The following is a 22,225-nucleotide window of genomic DNA, read 5'->3' as shown; positions in this document are numbered from 1 at the left end:
AGACAGACAGACAGAAACTGATACTAAACATGATATAGACTCATTTTATTTTACCTTTATTTAACCAGGCAAGTCAGTTAAGAACAAATTCTTATTTTCAATGACGGCCTAGGAACAGTGGGTTAACTGCCTGTTCAGGGGCAGAACGACAGATTTGTACCTTGTCAGATCGGGGATTCGAACTTGCAACCTTTCGGTTACTAGTCCAACGCTCTAATCACTAGGCTACCCTAGACTCATACTAAACATGATAACGACTCATACTAAACATGATAACGACTCATACTAAACATGATATGGACTCATACTAAACATGATAACGACTCATACTAAACATGATATGGACTCATACTAAACATGATAACGACTCATACTAAACATGATATGGACTCATACTAAACATGATATGGACTCATACTAAACATGATATGGACTCATACTAAACATGATAACGACTCATACTAAACATGATATGGACTCATACTAAACATGATAACGACTCGTACTAAACATGATATAGACTCATACTAAACATGATATAGACTCATACTAAACATGATAACGACTCATACTAAACATGATAACGACTCATACTAAACATGATATGGACTCATACTAAACATGATATGGACTCATACTAAACATGATAACGACTCATACTAAACATGATATGGACTTATACTAAACATGATATGGACTCATACTAAACATGATAACGACTCATACTAAACATGATAACGACTCATACTAAACATGATATGGACTCATACTAAACATGATAACGACTCATACTAAACATGATATGGACTCATACTAAACATGATAACGACTCATACTAAACATGATAACGACTCATACTAAACATGATAACGACTCATACTAAACATGATATAGACTCATACTAAACATGATACAGACTCATACTAAACATGATAACGACTCATACTAAACATGATATAGACTCATACTAAACATGATATAGACTCATACTAAACATGATATAGACTCATACTAAACATGATATAGACTCATACTAAACATGATACAGACTCATACTAAACATGATAACGACTCATACTAAACATGATATAGACTCATACTAAACATGATATAGACTCATACTAAACATGATATAGACTCATACTAAACATGATACAGACTCATACTAAACATGATAACGACTCATACTAAACATGATATAGACTCATACTAAACATGATATAGACTCATACTAAACATGATATAGACTCATACTAAACATGATACAGACTCATACTAAACATGATATAGACTCATACTAAACATGATATAGACTCATACTAAACATGATACAGACTCATACTAAACATGATAACGACTCATACTAAACATGATAACGACTCATACTAAACATGATATGGACTCATACTAAACATGATATGGACTCATACTAAACATGATAACGACTCATACTAAACATGATAACGACTCATACTAAACATGATAACGACTCATACTAAACATGATATAGACTCATACTAAACATGATATAGACTCATACTAAACATGATACAGACTCATACTAAACATGATATAGACTCATACTAAACATGATACAGACTCATACTAAACATGATATAGACTCATATTAAACATGATATAGACTCATACTAAACATGATATAGACTCATACTAAACATGATACAGACTCATACTAAACATGATACAGACTCATACTAAACATGATATAGACTCCTACTAAACATGTAAACAGGGGATAGATACAGACTCATACTAAACATGATATAGACTCATACTAAACATGTAAACAGGGGATAGATACAGACTCATACTAAACATGATACAGACTCATACTAAACATGTAAACAGGGGATAGATACAGACTCATACTAAACATGATATAGACTCATACTAAACAGACCTTTCACTTAACAGAGTAACACAACATCTCCTCACATAGGTCTGGAATTATACCATGACTGAAGCATAGAAACTGAATGTGTGTGTGTACATGCAGAGGGTGTGTGTGTGTGTGTGTGTGTGTGAGACAGTGATTGTGGGTGAAGCATGTACTGTAGGCCCCTGTACTGTAGGCCCCTGTACCTACCACCAAGCATCCTGGGTCTTCGAGCTACCAGGGCCTACCACTAAGCATCCTGTGTCTTCGAGCTACCAGGGTTTGCCACCAAGCATCCTGTGTCTTCGGGCTACCAGGGCCTACCACCAAGCATCCTGTGTCTTCGAGCTACCAGGGTCTACCACCAAGCATCCTGTGTCTTCGAGCTACCAGGGCCTACCACCAAGCATCCTGTGTCTTCGAGCTACCAGGGCCTACCACCAAGCATCCTGTGTCTTCAGGCTACCAGGGCCTACCACCAAGCATCCTGTGTCTTCAGGCTACCAGGGTTTACCACCAAGCATCCTGTGTCTTCAGGCTACCAGGGTTTACCACCAAGCATCATGTGTCTTCGAGCTACCAGGGCCTACCACCAAGCATCCTGTGTCTTTGAGCTACCAGGGTTTGCCACCAAGCATCCTGTGTCTTCGGCTAAAGCATGACTGAAGCATAGAAACTGAATGTGTGTGTGTACATGCAGAGGGTGTGTGTGTGTGTGTGTGTGTGTGTACATGCAGAGGGTGTGTGTGTGTGTGTGTGTGTGTGTGTGTGTACATGCAGAGGGTGTGTGTGTGTGTGTGTACATGCAGAGGGTGTGTGTGTGTGTGTGTACATGCAGAGGGTGTGTGTGTGTGTGTGTGTGTGTGTGTGTGTGTGTGTGTGTGTGTGTGTGTGTGTGTGTGTGTGTGTGTGTGTGTGTGTGTGTGTGTGTGTGTGTGTGTGTGTGTGTGAGACAGTGATTGTGGGTGAAGCATGTAGGCCCCTGTACTGTATGACCTAGTCATCTGTCAGGATTCCATGTTGGACCAGTACTATGAATATAAACAGTACAGTCTGTTCACTAACTATTTATGAAGAAGAACTATGTTCAATGTTAAAACTATTCCATGTTCAAAACCCTCCCAGCTTCTAGAATTCACTTGTTGTTCCCCAGGGTTCTGATGGTTCTGTGTGAGTCCACAGTGTTCTATATTAATGATAGTCAGACAACATCAGCTTCTAGAATTCACTTGTTGTTCCCCAGGGTTCTGATGGTTCTGTGTGAGTCCACATTGTTCTATATTAATGATAGTCAGACAACATCAGCTTCTAGAATTCACTTGTTGTTGTTCCCCAGGGTTCTGATGGTTATGTGTGAGTCCACAGTGTTCTATATGAATGATAGTCAGACCACATCAGCTTCTAGAATTCACTTGTTGTTCCCCAGGGTTCTGATGGTTCTGTGTGAGTCCACAGTGTTCTATATGAATGAATGATAGTCAGACCACATCAGCTTCTAGAATTCATTTGTTGTTCCACCAGTGTTCTGATGGTTCTGTGTGAGTCCACAGTGTTCTATATTAATGATAGTCAGACAACATCAGCTTCTAGAATTCACTTGTTGTTCCCCAGAGTTCTGATGGTTCTGTGTGAGTCCACAGTGTTCTATATTAATGATTGTCAGACCACATCAGCTTCTAGAATTCACTTGTTGTTCCCCAGGGTTCTGATGGTTCTGTGTGAGTCCACAGTGTTCTATATGAATGAATGATAGTCAGACCACATCAGCTTCTAGAATTCACTTGTTGTTCCCCAGGGTTCTGATGGTTCTGTGTGAGTCCACAGTGTTCGATATTAATGATAGTCAGACCACATCAGCTTCTAGAATTCACTTGTTGTTCCACCAGGGTTCTGATGGTTCTGTGTGAGTCCACAGTGTTCTATATTAATGAATGATAGTCAGACAACATCAGCTTCTAGAATTCACTTGTTGTTCCCCAGGGTTCTGATGGTTCTGTGTGAGTCCACAGTGTTCTATATGAATGAATGATAGTCAGACCACATCAGCTTCTAGAATTCACTTGTTGTTCCCCAGGGTTCTGATGGTTCTGTGTGAGTCCACAGTGTTCGATATTAATGATAGTCAGACCACATCAGCTTCTAGAATTCACTTGTTGTTCCCCAGAGTTCTGATGGTTCTGTGTGAGTCCACAGTGTTCTATATTAATGATTGTCAGACCACATCAGCTTCTAGAATTCACTTGTTGTTCCCCAGGGTTCTGATGGTTCTGTGTGAGTCCACAGTGTTCTATATGAATGAATGATAGTCAGACCACATCAGCTTCTAGAATTCACTTGTTGTTCCCCAGGGTTCTGATGGTTCTGTGTGAGTCCACAGTGTTCGATATTAATGATAGTCAGACCACATCAGCTTCTAGAATTCACTTGTTGTTCCACCAGGGTTCTGATGGTTCTGTGTGAGTCCACAGTGTTCTATATTAATGAATGATAGTCAGACAACATCAGCTTCTAGAATTCACTTGTTGTTCCCCAGGGTTCTGATGGTTCTGTGTGAGTCCACAGTGTTCTATATGAATGAATGATAGTCAGACCACATCAGCTTCTAGAATTCACTTGTTGTTCCCCAGGGTTCTGATGGTTCTGTGTGAGTCCACAGTGTTCTATATGAATGATAGTCAGACCACATCAGCTTCTAGAATTCACTTGTTGTTCCACCAGGGTTCTGATGGTTCTGTGTGAGTTCACAGTGTTCTATATGAATGACTGGAATGTTGGTCTGGCATAGCCTGGCGATGTGCAGGGAGGGGTTAGCTCCATTGTAAAAGCTGTTTTCTCCTCTCAGCCACATCCTGCTGCCACAGTTTAGTTTATAGACAGTTATACAAAGCCTGTGGTTGTCTCAAAGAGCTCCCTATTTCCTATGGGCCCTGGTCAAAAGTAGTGCACTAGTCAAAAGTAGTGCACTGCTGTATGTAGGGAATAGGGTGCCATGCATCCTGTGTCTTCAGGCTACCAGGAGTTACCACCAAGCATCCTGTGTCTTCGGGCTACCAGGAGTTACCACCAAGCATCCTGTGTCTTCAGTCTACCAGGAGTTACCACTAAGCATCCTGTGTCTTCGGGCTACCAGGAGTTGCCACCAAGCATCCTGTGTCTTCGGGCTACCAGGGGTTACCACTAAGCATCCTGTGTCTTCGGGCTACCAGGAGTTACCACTAAGCATCCTGTGTCTTCGGGCTACCAGGAGTTACCACCAAGCATCATGTGTCTTCAGGCTACCAGGAGTTACCACCAAGCATCCTGTGTCTTCGGGCTACCAGGAGTTACCACTAAGCATCCTGTGTCTTCGGGCTGCCAAGAGTTACCACTAAGCATCCTGTGTCTTCGGGCTACCAGGAGTTACCACCAAGCATCCTGTGTCTTCAGGCTACCAGGAGTTACCACCAAGCATCCTGTGTCTTCAGGCTACCAGGGTTTGCCACCAAGCATCTTGTGTCTTCAAGCTACCAGGGCCTACCACCAAGCATCTTGTGTCTTCGAGCTACCAGGAGTTACCACCAAGCATCCTGTGTCTTCGGGCTACCAGGAGTTACCACCAAGCATCCTGTGTCTTCGGGCTACCAGGAGTTACCACCAAGCATCCTGTGTCTTCGGGCTACCAGGGTTTGCCACCAAGCATCCTGTGTCTTCGAGCTACCAGGGCCTACCACCAAGCATCTTGTGTCTTCGGGCTACCAGGAGTTACCACCAAGCATCTTGTGTCTTCGAGCTACCAGGGCCTACCACCAAGCATCTTGTGTCTTCGAGCTACCAGGGCCTACCACCAAGCATCCTGTGTCTTCGGGGCTACCAGGGCCTACCACCAAGCATCCTGTGTCTTCGGGGCTACCAGGGCCTACCACCAAGCATCCTGTGTCTTCGAGCTACCAGGGTTTGCCACTAAGCATCCTGTGTCTTCAGGCTACCAGGGTTTGCCACTAAGCATCCTGTGTCTTCGGGCTACCAGGGCCTACCACTAAGCATCCTGTGTCTTCGGACTACCAGGGTTTGCCACTAAGCATCCTGGGTCTTCGGACTACCAGGGCCTACCACTAAGCATCCTGGGTCTTCGGACTACCAGGGCCTACCACTAAGCATCCTGGGTCTTCGGACTACCAGGGTTTGCCACTAAGCATCCTGGGTCTTCGGACTACCAGGGTTTGCCACTAAGCATCCTGGGTCTTCGGACTACCAGGGTTTGCCACTAAGCATCCTGGGTCTTCGGACTACCAGGGTTTGCCACTAAGCATCCTGGGTCTTCGGACTACCAGGGTTTGCCACTAAGCATCCTGGGTCTTCGGACTACCAGGGTTTGCCACTAAGCATCCTGGGTCTTCGGACTACCAGGGTTTGCCACTAAGCATCCTGGGTCTTCGGACTACCAGGGTTTGCCACTAAGCATCCTGGGTCTTCGGACTACCAGGGTTTGCCACTAAGCATCCTGGGTCTTCGGACTACCAGGGTTTGCCACTAAGCATCCTGGGTCTTCGGACTACCAGGGTTTGCCACTAAGCATCCTGGGTCTTCGGACTACCAGGGTTTGCCACTAAGCATCCTGGGTCTTCGGACTACCAGGGTTTGCCACTAAGCATCCTGGGTCTTCGGACTACCAGGGTTTGCCACTAAGCATCCTGGGTCTTCGGACTACCAGGGTTTGCCACTAAGCATCCTGGGTCTTCGGACTACCAGGGTTTGCCACTAAGCATCCTGGGTCTTCGGACTACCAGGGTTTGCCACTAAGCATCCTGGGTCTTCGGACTACCAGGGTTTGCCACTAAGCATCCTGGGTCTTCGGACTACCAGGGTTTGCCACTAAGCATCCTGGGTCTTCGGACTACCAGGGTTTGCCACTAAGCATCCTGGGTCTTCGGACTACCAGGGTTTGCCACTAAGCATCCTGGGTCTTCGGACTACCAGGGTTTGCCACTAAGCATCCTGGGTCTTCGGACTACCAGGGTTTGCCACTAAGCATCCTGGGTCTTCGGACTACCAGGGTTTGCCACTAAGCATCCTGGGTCTTCGGACTACCAGGGTTTGCCACTAAGCATCCTGGGTCTTCGGACTACCAGGGTTTGCCACTAAGCATCCTGGGTCTTCGGACTACCAGGGTTTGCCACTAAGCATCCTGGGTCTTCGGACTACCAGGGTTTGCCACTAAGCATCCTGGGTCTTCGGACTACCAGGGTTTGCCACTAAGCATCCTGGGGCTCAGCCGGATATTTGCAGGCATATTTGTCCACATACTTTAGATGTTTGTCGAGCAGAAACATCTCCGTCGTCCTTCCAGCCCCACCCTGAGGAATGTACGTGACGTTGTAACTCTGTACAGCGTACACATACACACACACACACACACACACACACACACACACACAGAAACATCTCCGTCGTCCTTCCAGCCCCACCCTGAGGAATGTACGTGACGTTGTAACTCTGTACAGCGTACACACACACACACACACACACACACACACACACAGAAACATCTCCGTCGTCCTTCCAGCCCCACCCTGAGGAATGTACGTGACGTTGTAACTCTGTACAGCGTTGGCTGGTTGGTTGAGTCTCCTATTAATAGAGAGAGACCACCATGACACGGTCACTTTTACACACACTCACACTAACAGAGAGAGAGAGACACACACACACACACACACACACAGAGACACACACACACACTGTCCAGTCCTACAGTAGCAGGAGATGGCTGCTCCTGTGTATTTATTATATGTCTACCAGCCTGCCTCTGTCTTTTACTGTCTGTCTGTCTACCAGCCTGTCTCCTCTGTGTTTTACTGTCTGTCTGTCTACCAGCCTGTCTCCTCTGTGTTTTCCTGTCTGTCTACCAGCCTGTCTCCTCTGTGTCTTACTGTCTGTCTACCAGCCTGTCTCCTCTGTGTCTTACTGTCTGTCTACCAGCCTGTCTCCTCTGTGTCTTACTGTCTGTCTGCCAGCCTGTCTCCTCTGTGTCTTACTGTCTGTCTACCAGCCTGTCTCCTCTGTGTCTTACTGTCTGTCTACCAGCCTGTCTCCTCTGTGTCTTACTGTCTGTCTGCCAGCCTGTCTGGAGAACTGTAAGCCTTAAGTCTCTTGTTGATACAGGTCCTTCTGGAATATTCATCCCTCACTGCCAAGAAGAGCATCAGCCTCCGTCTCAGTTTAACCTCTGAGTTACAGGGGTAGCAGCTCTCTCTCTCTCTCTCTCTCTCTCTCTCTCTCTCTCTGTCTCTCTCTCTCTCTCTGTCTCTCTCTCTGTCTCTCTCTCTGTCTCTCTCTCTGTCTCTCTGTGTGTTCCTGTTCATGTTTGGGTCAGGAATAAACTGGACAGCGCCAGTCCCATCCTGCCACTGCAATTACACAGAGCGTTCAAAGACCACAGACAGACAGAGGACGCTTCCCAAATGGGACACTAGTCCCTATATGGTGCACTATCGGCCCTGGTCAAAAGTAGTTCACTATATATTGAATAGGATGCCATTTTGGATGGTAGTCTATGTCTACTTACTACAGAGAGAGGCATTGTCCTGGTCTCATTCCAGCTCCACAGACAGAGTAGTTTCTCTAAGGGGTATATTGACCAGACAGAGTAGTTTCTCTAAGGGATATATTGACCAGACAGAGTAGTTTCTCTAAGGGATATATTGACCAGAGTAGTTTCTCTAAGGGATATATTGACCAGACAGAGTCGTTTCTCTAAGGGGTATATTGACCAGACAGAGTAGTTTCTCTAAGGGATATATTGACCAGAGTAGTTTCTCTAAGGGATATATTGACCAGAGTAGTTTCTCTAAGGGATATATTGACCAGAGTAGTTTCTCTAAGGGGTATATTGACCAGACAGAGTAGTTTCTATAAGGGATATATTGACCAGAGTAGTTTCTCTAAGGGATATATTGACCAGAGTAGTTTCTCTAAGGGATATATTGACCAGACAGTGGTTAGAGGGGGGTGACAGGTAGCCTAGTGATTAGAGCGTTGGACTAGTAACCAAAAGGTTTCTAGTTCAAATCCCAGAGCTGACAAGGTACAAATCTGTCGTTCTGCCCCTGAACAGGCAGTTAACCCACTGTTCCCCTGAACAAGACAGTTAACCCACTGTTCCCCTGAACAGGCAGTTAACCCACTGTTCCCCTGAACAAGGCAGTTAACCCACTGTTCCCCTGAACAAGGCAGTTAACCCACTGTTCCCCTGAACAAGACAGTTAACCCACTGTTCCCCTGAACAGGCAGTTAACCCACTGTTCCCCTGAACAAGGCAGTTAACCCACTGTTCCCCTGAACAAGGCAGTTAGCCCACTGTTCCCCTGAACAAGGCAGTTAACCCACTGTTCCCCTGAACAGGCAGTTAACCCACTGTTCCCCTGAACAAGACAGTTAACCCACTGTTCCTCTGAACAGGCAGTTAACCCACTGTTCCCCTGAACAAGGCAGTTAACCCACTGTTCCCCTGAACAAGGCAGTTAACCCACTGTTCCCCTGAACAAGGCAGTTAGCCCACTGTTCCCCTGAACAAGGCAGTTAACCCACTGTTCCCCTGAACAGGCAGTTAACCCACTGTTCCCCTGAACAAGACAGTTAACCCACTGTTCCCCTGAACAGGCAGTTAACCCACTGTTCCCCTGAACAAGGCAGTTAACCCACTGTTCCCCTGAACAAGGCAGTTAGCCCACTGTTCCCCTGAACAAGGCAGTTAACCCACTGTTCCCCTGAACAAGGCAGTTAACCCACTGTTCCCCTGAACAAGGCAGTTAGCCCACTGTTCCCCTGAACAAGGCAGTTAGCCCACTGTTCCCCTGAACAAGGCAGTTAACCCACTGTTCCCCTGAACAAGGCAGTTAACCCACTGTTCCCCTGAACAAGGCAGTTAACCCACTGTTCCCCTGAACAAGGCAGTTAACCCTCTGTTCCCCTGAACAAGGCAGTTAACCCACTGTTCCCCTGAACAAGGCAGTTAACCCACTGTTCCCCTGAACAAGGCAGTTAACCCACTGTTCCCCTGAACAAGGCAGTTAACCCACTGTTCCCCGGTAGGCTGTCATTGTAAATAAGAATTTGTTCTTAACTGACTTGCCTAGTTTTTAAAAAATGTACTCCCCTTTTCAACAACTACTCTGTAGATGGGTCCAGAGACAGGGAGATAGCTGTATCTGTCCAGAGACAGACAGGGAGACAGCTGTAGATGGGTCCAGAGACAGACAGGGAGATAGCTGTAGATGGGTCCAGAGACAGACAGGGATAGAGCTGTAGATGGGTCCAGAGACAGACAGGGAGAGAGCTGTAGATGGGTCCAGAGACAGACAGGGATAGAGCTGTAGATGGGTCCAGAGACAGACAGGGAGAGAGCTGTAGATGGGTCCAGAGACAGACAGGGAGAGAGCTGTAGATGGGTCCAGAGACAGACAGGGAGAGAGCTGTAGATGGGTCCAGAGACAGACAGGGAAAGAGCTGTAGATGGGTCCAGAGACAGACAGGGAGACAGGACCACAGACAGGAAAGGAACTGTGTAGAGGCAGCTGTGATATCCTGTCAGATGATGAGAGAGGGAGACAGAGGGAGGAGAGGTTGACCATGAACTCCTCTGAGTTATGATCTTTTAATCCCTTCCATCCGTTCTCTGAATTCTCCCTTTTCCTCTCCTCCCTCTGGTCCTTCTCTCCCTCCGCCCCTCTTCCTGACACTCCCTGACATTCTCTCCCACCTAATTCTCTTGCCTGCCATCTCTCCCTGCCTGCCTCTCTCTCTACTCCCCCTTCTCCATCTCCCTCCCTCTCTCTCTCTACTCTTCCTTCTCCATCTCCCTCTCTCTCTCCCTGCCTGCCTCTCTCTCTACTCCCCCTTCTCCATCTCCCTGTCTCTCTCCCTACCTGCCTCTTTCTCTCTACTCCCCTTTCTCCATCTCCCTCTCTCCTTGCTTCTCTCCATCTCCTTCTCTACCTGCCTCTCTCTCTACTCCCCTTTCTCCATCTCCCTCTCTCCTTGCTTCTCTCCATCTCCTTCTCTACCTGCCTCTCTCTCTACTCCCCTTTCTCCATCTCCCTCTCTCCCTGCCTGCCTGCCTCTCTCTCTACTCCTCCATCTCTCTCTTCCTGTCCAGTTGGAGGCTAGAGGAGGTCCTGTCGTTGAGCTGGGGCTGAGAACTCAGAGTCCAGAGCCCAGGGAGAGTCCTCTACAGCGGGGGGACAGAGAGCAGCAGAGGAGGCTGCTGGTCGACACCCACACGGCCGCCATGGACCTGCGCTGTCGGCTGGAGCTCAGCGAGAAGGGCTGGGTCCGAGAGAAGTCTGAACTGATGGAGAGATTCAACTCTGAGAGGAAGGAGTGGGAGAGCCATCTGGGAGACATGCAGAGGAAAATAGAGGAGGTGAGAGGAGGGGGGAGAGGAGGGGAGAGGAGGGAGGAGGGGAGGGGAGGAGAGGAGGGGAGGAGGGGAGAGGAGGGAGGGGTGAGGAGGAGAGGTGAGAGGAGGGGAGGGGAGGGGAGAGGAAGGAGTGGGAGAGCCAGCTGGGAGACATGCAGAGGAAAATAGAGGAGGTGAGAGGAGAGGAGAGGAGAGGAGGGGAGGGGGAGAGGGGAGGAGGGGAGGAGAGGAGGGGAGGGAGGAGGGGAGGGGAGGGGAGGAGGGGAGAGGAGGGAGGGGTGAGGAGGAGAGGTGAGAGGAGGGGAGGGGAGAGGAGAGGAAGGAATGGGAGAGCCAGCTGGGAGACATGCAGAGGAAAATAGAGGAGGTGAGAGGAGGGGAGGTGAGGGGAGGTGAGAGGAGGGGAGGGCAGAGGAGGGGAGGAGCGAAGAGGAGGGGAGGAGTGGGAGAGCCAGCTGGGAGACATGCAGAGGAAAATAGAGGAGGTGAGGGGAGGTGAGAGGAGGGGAGGAGAGGGGAGGGGAGGAGGGGAGAGGAGGGAGGGGAGGAGAGGTGAGAGGAGAGGAGAGGAAGGAATGGGAGAGCCAGCTGGGAGACATGCAGAGGAAAATTGAGGAGGTGAGAGGAGGGGAGGGGAGAGGAGGGGAGGGGAGGGGAGAGGAAGGAGTGGGAGAGCCAGCTGGGAGACATGCAGAGGAGGTGAGAGGAGGGAGGAGGTGAGAAGAGGTGAGAGGAGGGGAGGAGGAGGTGAGAGGTGGGGAGGAGGGGAGGAGGAAGGAGTGGGAGGAGAGTGAGAGGTGGGAGGAGAGTGAGAGGGGGGAGGAGAGTGAGAGGTGGGAGGAGAGTGAGAGGGGGAGGAGAAAGGTGGGAGGAGAGTGAGAGGGGGGAGGAGAGAGGTGGGAGGAGAGAGGTGGGAGGAGAGTGAGAGGTGGGAGGTGAGAGGGGGGAGGAGAGGTGGAGGGGAGGAGAGTGAGAGGGAGGAGAGTGAGAGGGGGAGGAGAGTGAGAGGGGGAGGAGAGAGGTGGGAGGAGAGTGGTGGGAGGAGAGTGGGGGGAGGAGAGTGAGAGGGGGGAGGAGAGGTGGAGGGGAGGAGAGAGGTGACAAAAGGCTTTAAATCTGACACACTCAGGCTAGGAGAGGCTAGGGGAGGCTAGGAGAGGCTAGGAGAGGCTAGGGGAGGCTAGGGGAGTCTAGGAGAGGCTAGGAGAGGCTAGGGGAGGCTAAGGGAGGCTAGGAGAGGCTAGGGGGGCCTAGGGGAGGCTAAGGGAGGCTAGGAGAGGCTAGGAGAGGCTAGGGGAGGCTAGGGGAGGCTAGGGGAGGCTGGGAGAGGCTAGGGGAGGCTGGGAGAGGCTAGGGGAGGCTAGGAGAGGCTAGGGGAGGCTAAGGGAGGCTAGGAGAGGCTAGGAGAGGCTAGGGGAGGCTAGGGGAGTCTAGGAGAGGCTGGGAGAGGCTAGGGGAGGCTAAGGGAGTCTAGGAGAGGCTGGGGGAGGCTGGGAGAGGCTAGGGGAGGCTAGGAGAGGCTAGGGGAAGCTAGGAGAGGCTAGGGGAGGCTGGGAGAGGCTAGGGGAGGCTAGGGGAGGCTAAGGGAGTCTAGGAGAGGCTGGGAGAGGCTAGGGGAGGCTAGGGGAGGCTAAGGGAGGCTAGGAGAGGCTAGGGGAGTCTAGGAGAGGCTGGGAGAGGCTAGGGGAGGCTAAGGGAGTCTGGGAGAGGCTAGGGGAGGCTGGGAGAGGCTAGGGGAGGCTAGGAGAGGCTAGGGGAGGCTAGGAGAGGCTAGGAGAGGCTAGGGGAGGCTAGGAGAGGCTATGGGGAGGCTAGGAGAGGCTAGGGGAGGCTAGGGGAGGCTAAGGGAGTCTAGGAGAGGCTGGGAGAGGCTAGGGGAGGCTGGGAAGCTAGGAGAGGCTAGGAGAGGCTAGGAGAGGCTAGGAGAGGCTAGGGGAGACTAGGAGAGGCTAGGAGAGGCTAGGTGAGGCTAGGAGAGGCTAGGGGAGGCTATGAGAGGCTATGGGGAGGCTAGAAGAGGCTAGGGGAGGCTAGGAGACAGGAGGGGAGGCTAGGAGAGGCTAGGGGAGGCTAGGAGAGGGGAAGGGGGACTAGGCTAGGGGAGGCTAGGAGATTAGCTTCCTAATGAGAAGAGAAATACAAAAGGAACAATCTGCTTTGAACCAACATGTGGCTCTCATTTGGCCTCCCGAGAAAAGCACAGAGGAAAAATAGAGAGACAGAGAGACATGTTTACCACAGCATAGTCCTCACCTCACTACAGAGAGACATGTTTACCACAGCATAGTCCTCACCTCACTACAGAGAGACATGTTTACCACAGCATAGTCCTCACCTCACTACAGAGAGACATGTTTACCACAGCATAGTCCTCACCTCACTACAGAGAGACATGTTTACCACAGCATAGTCCTCACCTCACTACAGAGAGACATGTTTACCACAGCATAGTCCTCACCTCACTACAGAGAGACATGTTTACCACAGCATAGTCCTCACCTCACTACAGAGAGACATGTTTACCACAGCATAGTCCTCACCTCACTACAGAGAGACATGTTTACCACAGCATAGTCTTCACCTCACTACAGAGAGACATGTTTACCACAGCATAGTCCTCACCTCACTACAGAGAGACATGTTTACCACAGCATAGTCCTCACCTCACTACAGAGAGACATGTTTACCACAGCATAGTCCTCACCTCACTACAGAGAGGCATGTTTACCACAGCATAGTCCTCACCTCACTACAGAGAGACATGTTTACCACAGCATAGTCCTGACCTCACTACAGAGAGACAGAGAGACATGTTTACCACAGCATAGTCCTGACCTCACTACAGAGAGACATGGAGACATGTTTACCACAGCATAGTCCTCACCTCACTACAGAGAGACATGTTTACCACAGCAGAGTCCTCACCTCACTACAGAGAGACAGAGAGACATGTTTACCACAGCATAGTCCTCACCTCACTACAGAGAAACATGTTTACCACAGCATAGTCCTCACCTCACTACAGAGAGACAGAGAGGCATGTTTACCACAGCATAGTCCTCACCTCACTACAGAGAGACAGAGAGACATGTTTACCACAGCATAGTCCTGACCTCACTACAGAGAGACATGGAGACATGTTTACCACAGCATAGTCCTCACCTCACTACAGAGAGACATGTTTACCACAGCATAGTCCTCACCTCACTACAGAGAGACATGTTTACCACAGCATAGTCCTCACCTCACTACAGAGAGATAGAGAGACATGTTTACCACAGCATAGTCCTGACCTCACTACAGAGAGACATGTTTACCACAGCATAGTCCTCACCTCACCACAGAGAGACATGTTTACCACAGCATAGTCCTCACCTCACTACAGAGAGACAGAGAGGCATGTTTACCACAGCATAGTCCTCACCTCACTACAGAGAGACATGTTTACCACAGCATAGTCCTCACCTCACTACAGAGAGGCAGAGAGGCATGTTTACCATAGCATAGTCCTCACCTCACTACAGAGAGACAGAGAGGCATGTTTACCACAGCATAGTCCTCACCTCACTACAGAGAGGCAGAGAGGCATGTTTACCACAGCATAGTCCTCACCACACTACAGAGAGACAGAGAGGCATGTTTACCACAGCATAGTCCTCACCTCACTACAGAGAGGCAGAGAGGCATGTTTACCACAGCATAGTCCTCACCTCACTACAGAGAGACATGTTTACCACAGCATAGTCCTCACCTCACTACAGAGAGATAGAGAGACATGTTTACCACAGCATAGTCCTGACCTCACTACAGAGAGACATGTTTACCACAGCATAGTCCTCACCTCACCACAGAGAGACATGTTTACCACAGCATAGTCCTCACCTCACTACAGAGAGACAGAGAGGCATGTTTACCACAGCATAGTCCTCACCTCACTACAGAGAGACAGAGAGGCATGTTTACCACAGCATAGTCCTCACCACACTACAGAGAGGCAGAGAGGCATGTTTACCACAGCATAGTCCTCACCTCACTACAGAGAGGCAGAGAGGCATGTTTACCACAGCATAGTCCTCACCTCACTACAGAGAGACATGTTTACCACAGCATAGTCCTCACCTCACTACAGAGAGATAGAGAGACATGTTTACCACAGCATAGTCCTGACCTCACTACAGAGAGACATGTTTACCACAGCATAGTCCTCACCTCACCACAGAGAGACATGTTTACCACAGCATAGTCCTCACCTCACTACAGAGAGACAGAGAGGCATGTTTACCACAGCATAGTCCTCACCTCACTACAGAGAGACATGTTTACCACAGCATAGTCCTCACCTCACTACAGAGAGACATGTTTACCACAGCATAGTCCTGACCTCACTACAGAGAGACATGGAGACATGTTTACCACAGCATAGTCCTCACCTCACTACAGAGAGACATGTTTACCACAGCATAGTCCTCACCTCACTACAGAGAGACATGTTTACCACAGCATAGTCCTCACCTCACTACAGAGAGATAGAGAGACATGTTTACCACAGCATAGTCCTGACCTCACTACAGAGAGACATGTTTACCACAGCATAGTCCTCACCTCACCACAGAGAGACATGTTTACCACAGCATAGTCCTCACCTCACTACAGAGAGACAGAGAGGCATGTTTACCACAGCATAGTCCTCACCTCACTACAGAGAGACATGTTTACCACAGCAAAGTCCTCACCTCACTACAGAGAGGCAGAGAGGCATGTTTACCATAGCATAGTCCTCACCTCACTACAGAGAGACAGAGAGGCATGTTTACCACAGCATAGTCCTCACCTCACTACAGAGAGGCAGAGAGGCATGTTTACCACAGCATAGTCCTCACCTCACTACAGAGAGACAGAGAGGCATGTTTACCACAGCATAGTCCTCACCACACTACAGAGAGACAGAGAGGCATGTTTACCACAGCATAGTCCTCACCTCACTACAGAGAGGCAGAGAGGCATGTTTACCACAGCATAGTCCTCACCTCACTACAGAGAGACATGTTTACCACAGCATAGTCCTCACCTCACTACAGAGAGATAGAGAGACATGTTTACCACAGCATAGTCCTGACCTCACTACAGAGAGACATGTTTACCACAGCATAGTCCTCACCTCACCACAGAGAGACATGTTTACCACAGCATAGTCCTCACCTCACTACAGAGAGACAGAGAGGCATGTTTACCACAGCATAGTCCTCACCTCACTACAGAGAGACATGTTTACCACAGCATAGTCCTCACCTCACTACAGAGAGACATGTTTACCACAGCATAGTCTTTACCTCACTACAGAGAGACATGTTTACCACAGCATAGTCCTCACCTCACTACAGAGAGGCAGAGAGGCATGTTTACCATAGCATAGTCCTCACCTCACTACAGAGAGACAGAGAGGCATGTTTACCACAGCATAGTCCTCACCTCACTACAGAGAGGCAGAGAGGCATGTTTACCACAGCATAGTCCTCACCTCACTACAGAGAGACAGAGAGGCATGTTTACCACAGCATAGTCCTCACCACACTACAGAGAGACAGAGAGGCATGTTTACCACAGCATAGTCCTCACCTCACTACAGAGAGGCATGTTTACCACAGCATAGTCCTCACCTCACTACAGAGAGACAGAGAGGCATGTTTACCACAGCATAGTCCTCACCTCACTACAGAGAGACATGTTTACCACAGCATAGTCCTCACCTCACTACAGAGAGACATGTTTACCACAGCATAGTCCTCACCTCACTACAGAGAGACATGTTTACCACAGCATAGTCCTCACCTCACTACAGAGAGACATGTTTACCACAGCATAGTCCTCACCTCACTACAGAGAGACATGTTTACCACAGCATAGTCCTCACCTCACTACAGAGAGACATGTTTACCACAGCATAGTCCTCACCTCACTACAGAGAGACATGTTTACCACAGCATAGTCCTCACCTCACTACAGAGAGACATGTTTACCACAGCATAGTCCTCACCTCACTACAGAGAGGCAGAAAGACACAGAGAGGCAGAGACACAGAGAGACAGAGAGACCTATATAGGGAACAGAGTGCCATTTGGGAGGCATCCATTATGAAATAGTTCTCCAGATTGGGGGGTGGTAGGAGGGGAAAGGTCATTTGTTCAGTTTAGCACTCTGAGTCTGTGGTCAGTTGTATTTTTCTGTGGGTGCGTGGCCTAAGGAGTGAGTTGTGTGTTTCTCTGGGTGTGTATCCTAAGGAGTGAGATGTGTTTCTCTCTGGGTGCGTGGCCTAAGGAGTGAGTTGTGTGTTTCTCTCTGGGTGCGTGGCCTAAGGAGTGAGTTGTGTGTTTCTCTCTGGGTGCGTATCCTAAGGAGTGAGTTGTGTGTTTCTCTGGGTGTGTGGCCTAAGGAGTGAGTTGTGTGTTTCTCTGGGTGTGTATCCTAAGGAGTGAGATGTGTTTCTCTCTGGGTGCGTATCCTAAGGAGTGAGTTGTGTGTTTCTCTGGGTGCGTGGCCTAAGGAGTGAGTTGTGTGTTTCTCTGGGTGTGTATCCTAAGGAGTGAGTTGTGTGTTTCTCTGGGTGTGTATCCTAAGGAGTGAGTTGTGTGTTTCTCTGGGTGTGTATCCTAAGGAGTGAGATGTGTTTCTCTCTGGGTGCGTATCCTAAGGAGTGAGTTGTGTGTTTCTCTGGGTGCGTGGCCTAAGGAGTGAGTTGTGTGTTTCTCTGGGTGTGTATCCTAAGGAGTGAGTTGTGTGTTTCTCTGGGTGTGTATCCTAAGGAGTGAGTTGTGTGTTTCTCTGGGTGTGTATCCTAAGGAGTGAGTTGTATTGGAGTGGTTTCTGTCGTGGTTTCCATATGTGTTTTTATGTATGGGATCAATGCCTTTATTTCTATGGCTGTGTACTCCATACTTTTTTAACTTAAATGTCATCCAAAATGTAATCTACGTCAGCACCAAAAGTCGTTATATCACGAGAGGGCCATAAACAATGGCTAGTAATGCCACGTACTCCATGGAAGGTAAAAGTCGATATATCACGAGAGGGCCATAAACAATGGCTAGTAATGCTGCGTACTCCATGAAAGGTAAAAGTCGATATATCACGAGAGGGCCATAAACAATGGCTAGTAATGCCACGTACTCCATGGAAGGTAAAAGTCGATATATCACGAGAGGGCCATAAACAATGGCTAGTAATGCCACGTACTCCATGAAAGGTAAAAGTCGATATGCATCGTCATTTTTCAGGACACAAACTCAAGTACACAGTACAAATATGATCCAATATTTTCAGTATTTTATACAGCGTATTTCCTATTCAACAAATCTGTATATGAATAAGGCTTGAAATGACTTATATTGTTTTCAAAATATACTAGAATGGATTTTATAAAATGACTTTAACCTGTAGAGTATGCCTTGTTAGTGGCTCAACCAGTAAGGTTTCAGCCAGGACTTGATGGACAGTCGGAAGACCGAATGAAATGGTAGGAGGGAGGGACATGCAGGCGGTTAGAGACGTACTCCTGTGTCCGTGGTAACCAGGGCTAGTCTTTTCCATCTACGGTGTCCACAGACCGATTTATAACGTGAAAATGTCTGTCGGAAAAAACCCGGTACCAGAACTACGCAGGACTTTTACATCGAAGAGTTTAAAGCTTAAACATAATAATAACACCCACAGACCTGGAATGAGATTCTGTTTCTGTGGTAACACCTTACTTCACGCCTTACAGATGTGAAACGTTGTGATTCTGCCCTAATGCATCGTGGGCAAGACCTGTGAAAGCATTTCCCAATGGCCACACACTGGTTGAATCCACGTTGTTTCTAGTCGTCATTTCCCACTGTCCACACACTGGTTGAATCCACGTTGTTTCTAGTCGTCATTTCCCACTGGGCACACACTGGTTGAATCCACGTTGTTTCTAGTCGTCATTTCCCACTGTCCACACACTGGTTGAATCCACGTTGTTTCTAGTCGTCATTTCCCACTGTCCACACACTGGTTGAATCCACGTTGTTTCTACATCATTTCCCACTGTCCACACACTGGTTGAATCCACGTTGTTTCTAGTCGTCATTTCCCACTGTCCACACACTGGTTGAATCCATGTTGTTTCTAGTCGTCATTTCCCACTGTCCACACACTGGTTGAATCCACGTTGTTTCTAGTCGTCATTTCCCACTGTCCACACACTGGTTGAATCCATGTTGTTTCTAGTCGTCATTTCCCACTGTCCACATACTGGTTGAATCCACGTTGTTTCTACATAATTTCCCACTGTCCACACACTGGTTGAATCCACGTTGTTTCCACATCATTTAAATGATATGACTCTCTCTTCCTAGATGTACAACGAGGTGAAGGTGAGGCGCGAGGTATCTGGGGAGATGAGAGAACCTGTCGGAGAGATTACAGAGGAAGTCACCCTGAATGTCAGCGTACATACCACCAGCACAGGATCCAGCATGCTTAGCGACAACTCGACTTCCGACCCCCAGAGCAGCAGCAGCAGCCAATCAGAGCCCACCAACCAACGCGGCTCCTACCCCCGTCGTCACCGCAACGATGACTTTGCCGCCCACAGAAACCGGGCGGATCACCGTGGCGACAGAGGAAACCCCCGTAACTATGACGACTGTGTCGGTAACCAGGAAGTGGACATGGCGGAACTGGAGGCCATCCTGCGAGGGGTTGACAGACACTCTCCCTCTAAAGGGGGTATGGTTAATGTCCGTCGCTCCTCCCACGGTGGATCTAGTGTAGGAGTGACCCACAACACAGAGATGATCTCCGGGACATGGAGTGACAAGATGGAGAATACTACAGCCCTCAATGCCGTGAGTCACCACAACGTTCTGTCGTCTATGGCTCCACCCTCTGAAGTCTATTTTGGTCTTTAGTAATGTACATCTCTCCCTCTCTCCTTCTCTACTCTCTCTCTCCTTCTCTCTCCCTCTCTCATTCTCTACTCTCTCTCCTTCTCTCTCCCTCTCTCATTCTCTACTCTCTCCTTCTCTCTCCCTTTCTCCTTCTCTACTCTCTCTCCTTCTCTCTCCCTCCCTCCCTCCTCTACTCTCTCTCCTTCTCTCTCCCTCCCTCCCTCCTCTACTCTCTCCCTCCCTCCTCTCTCCCTCCCTCCTCTACTCTCTCCCTCTCCCTACCTCTCTCTCCGTCTCTCTCTCTCCCTCCTTCTGTCTCTCTCTCTCCTCTCTCTCTCCCTCCTCTCTCTCCTTCTATCTCCCTCTCTCCTCTCTCTCTCTCTCCTTCTCTCTCTCTCTCTCCTTCTCTATCTCTCTCTCCTTCTCTCTCTCTCCCTCCTCTCTCTCCTTCTGTCTCCCTCTCTCCTCTCTCTCTCTCTCTCCTTCTCTCTCTCTCTCCTGTCTCCCTCTCTCCTCTCTCTCTCTCCTTCTCTCTCTCTCCCTCCTTCTCTCTCTCTCTCTCCTTCTCTCTCTCTCTCTCCCTCCTCTCTCTCCTTCTGTCTCCCTCTCTCCTCTCCCTCTCTCTCCTTCTCTCTCTCTCTCTCCTTCTGTCTCCCTCTCTCCTCTCTCTCTCTCTCCTTCTCTCTCTCTCTCTCCTCTCTCTCTCTCTCCTTCTCTCTCCTTCTCTCTCCTTCTGTCTCCCTCTCTCCTCTCTCTAGGCCCTGAAGGAGATAGCCCGTGTGAGTGAAGAGCTGTGTAGCTACCAGGATGAGATCAGCAGGAAGTCCGGAGGGGACAAGAGGTAAAACTATATCAACAAACTGTTCCCTGTATAGTGCACTACTTTTGACCATGGCCCATAGAGCCGAGTACTGGTTAGATCCAGCCAAGTGCCATAGGGCTCTGTATAGGGAATAGGGTTCCGTTTGGGATACAGTGACTGTCTACCGATGGCTGGATCTAACCAGTACTCGGTTGGGAACACCTTGGCACTTGGCTGGATCTAACCAGTACTCGGCTGGGAGCATCCTGGCACATGGCTGGATCTAACCAGTCTTCGGCTGGGAGCATCCTGGCACATGGCTGGATCTAACCAGTCCTCGGCTGGGAGCATCCTGGCACATGGCTTGATCTAACCAGTCCTCAGCTGGGAACACCCTGGCACATGGCTGGATCTAACCAGTCCTCGGCTGGGAACACCTTGGCACTTGGCTGGATCTAACCAGTCCTCGGCTGGGAACACCTTGGCACTTGGCTGGATCTAACCAGTCCTCGGCTGGGAACACCTTGGCACTTGGCTGGATCTAACCAGTACTCGGCTGGGAGCATCCTGGCACATGGCTGGATCTAACCAGTCCTCGGCTGGGAGCACGCTGGCACTTGGCTGGATCTAACCAGTACTCGGCTGGGAACACCTTGGCACTTGGCTGGATCTAACCAGTACTCGGCTGGGAGCATCCTGGCACACGGCTGGATCTAACCAGTCCTCGGCTGGGAGCATCCTGGCACACGGCTGGATCTAACCAGTCCTCGGCTGGGAACACCATGACACTTGGCTGGATCTAACCAGTACTCGGCTGGGAGCATCCTGGCACACGGCTGGATCTAACCAGTCCTCGGCTGGGAACACCATGGCACTTGACTGGATCTAACCCCTTCTCTGTGTTAAATACCTGGGATACACGCTGTGCTTTTTAAACTCTGCATCCAGAACTAAATGTTGCATTACGAACCACTGGTTCAAATACCAGGCATGCTTGGTCTGCTCCATTTGCCTTAGCAGCCACCAGTCATTATATGAAATACCTGAGAATCCTGGGATGCTGGCTGTGCTTTGTAACAGTATGGACTTCCTCTCTCTCTGTTCCGTCCTCTGCTCTAGGAGTCACTGTTTCAAATACCTGGGCTGTTTGCTGGGCTTTGTGAGCCCATTCTGCTTGATCTCTCCTAGAGTTGAATTGTTTGAAATAGCTTAGATGCTCG

At 49.1% G+C, this 22,225-nt stretch overlaps 1 protein-coding gene across 1 annotated transcript in view; it reads left to right on the top strand.

Moving 5' to 3' along the window:
- Nucleotides 1-22,225, top strand: part of LOC139405574 (uncharacterized) — a 45,521-nt gene that overhangs the window by 3,563 nt on the left and 19,733 nt on the right. Inside the window, exons 3-5 of the mRNA XM_071147986.1 lie at nucleotides 11,031-11,297; nucleotides 19,670-20,161; nucleotides 20,962-21,044. Coding sequence (XP_071004087.1) covers nucleotides 11,031-11,297; nucleotides 19,670-20,161; nucleotides 20,962-21,044 — 842 coding nt within the window. The remainder of the gene's footprint in view (nucleotides 1-11,030; nucleotides 11,298-19,669; nucleotides 20,162-20,961; nucleotides 21,045-22,225) is intronic.

This window comes from Oncorhynchus clarkii, chromosome 3 (genome assembly GCF_045791955.1).
Source record: "Oncorhynchus clarkii lewisi isolate Uvic-CL-2024 chromosome 3, UVic_Ocla_1.0, whole genome shotgun sequence".
Taxonomy (NCBI): Eukaryota; Metazoa; Chordata; class Actinopteri; order Salmoniformes; family Salmonidae; genus Oncorhynchus; species Oncorhynchus clarkii.
This window is presented reverse-complemented; position numbering and strand designations above follow the sequence as displayed.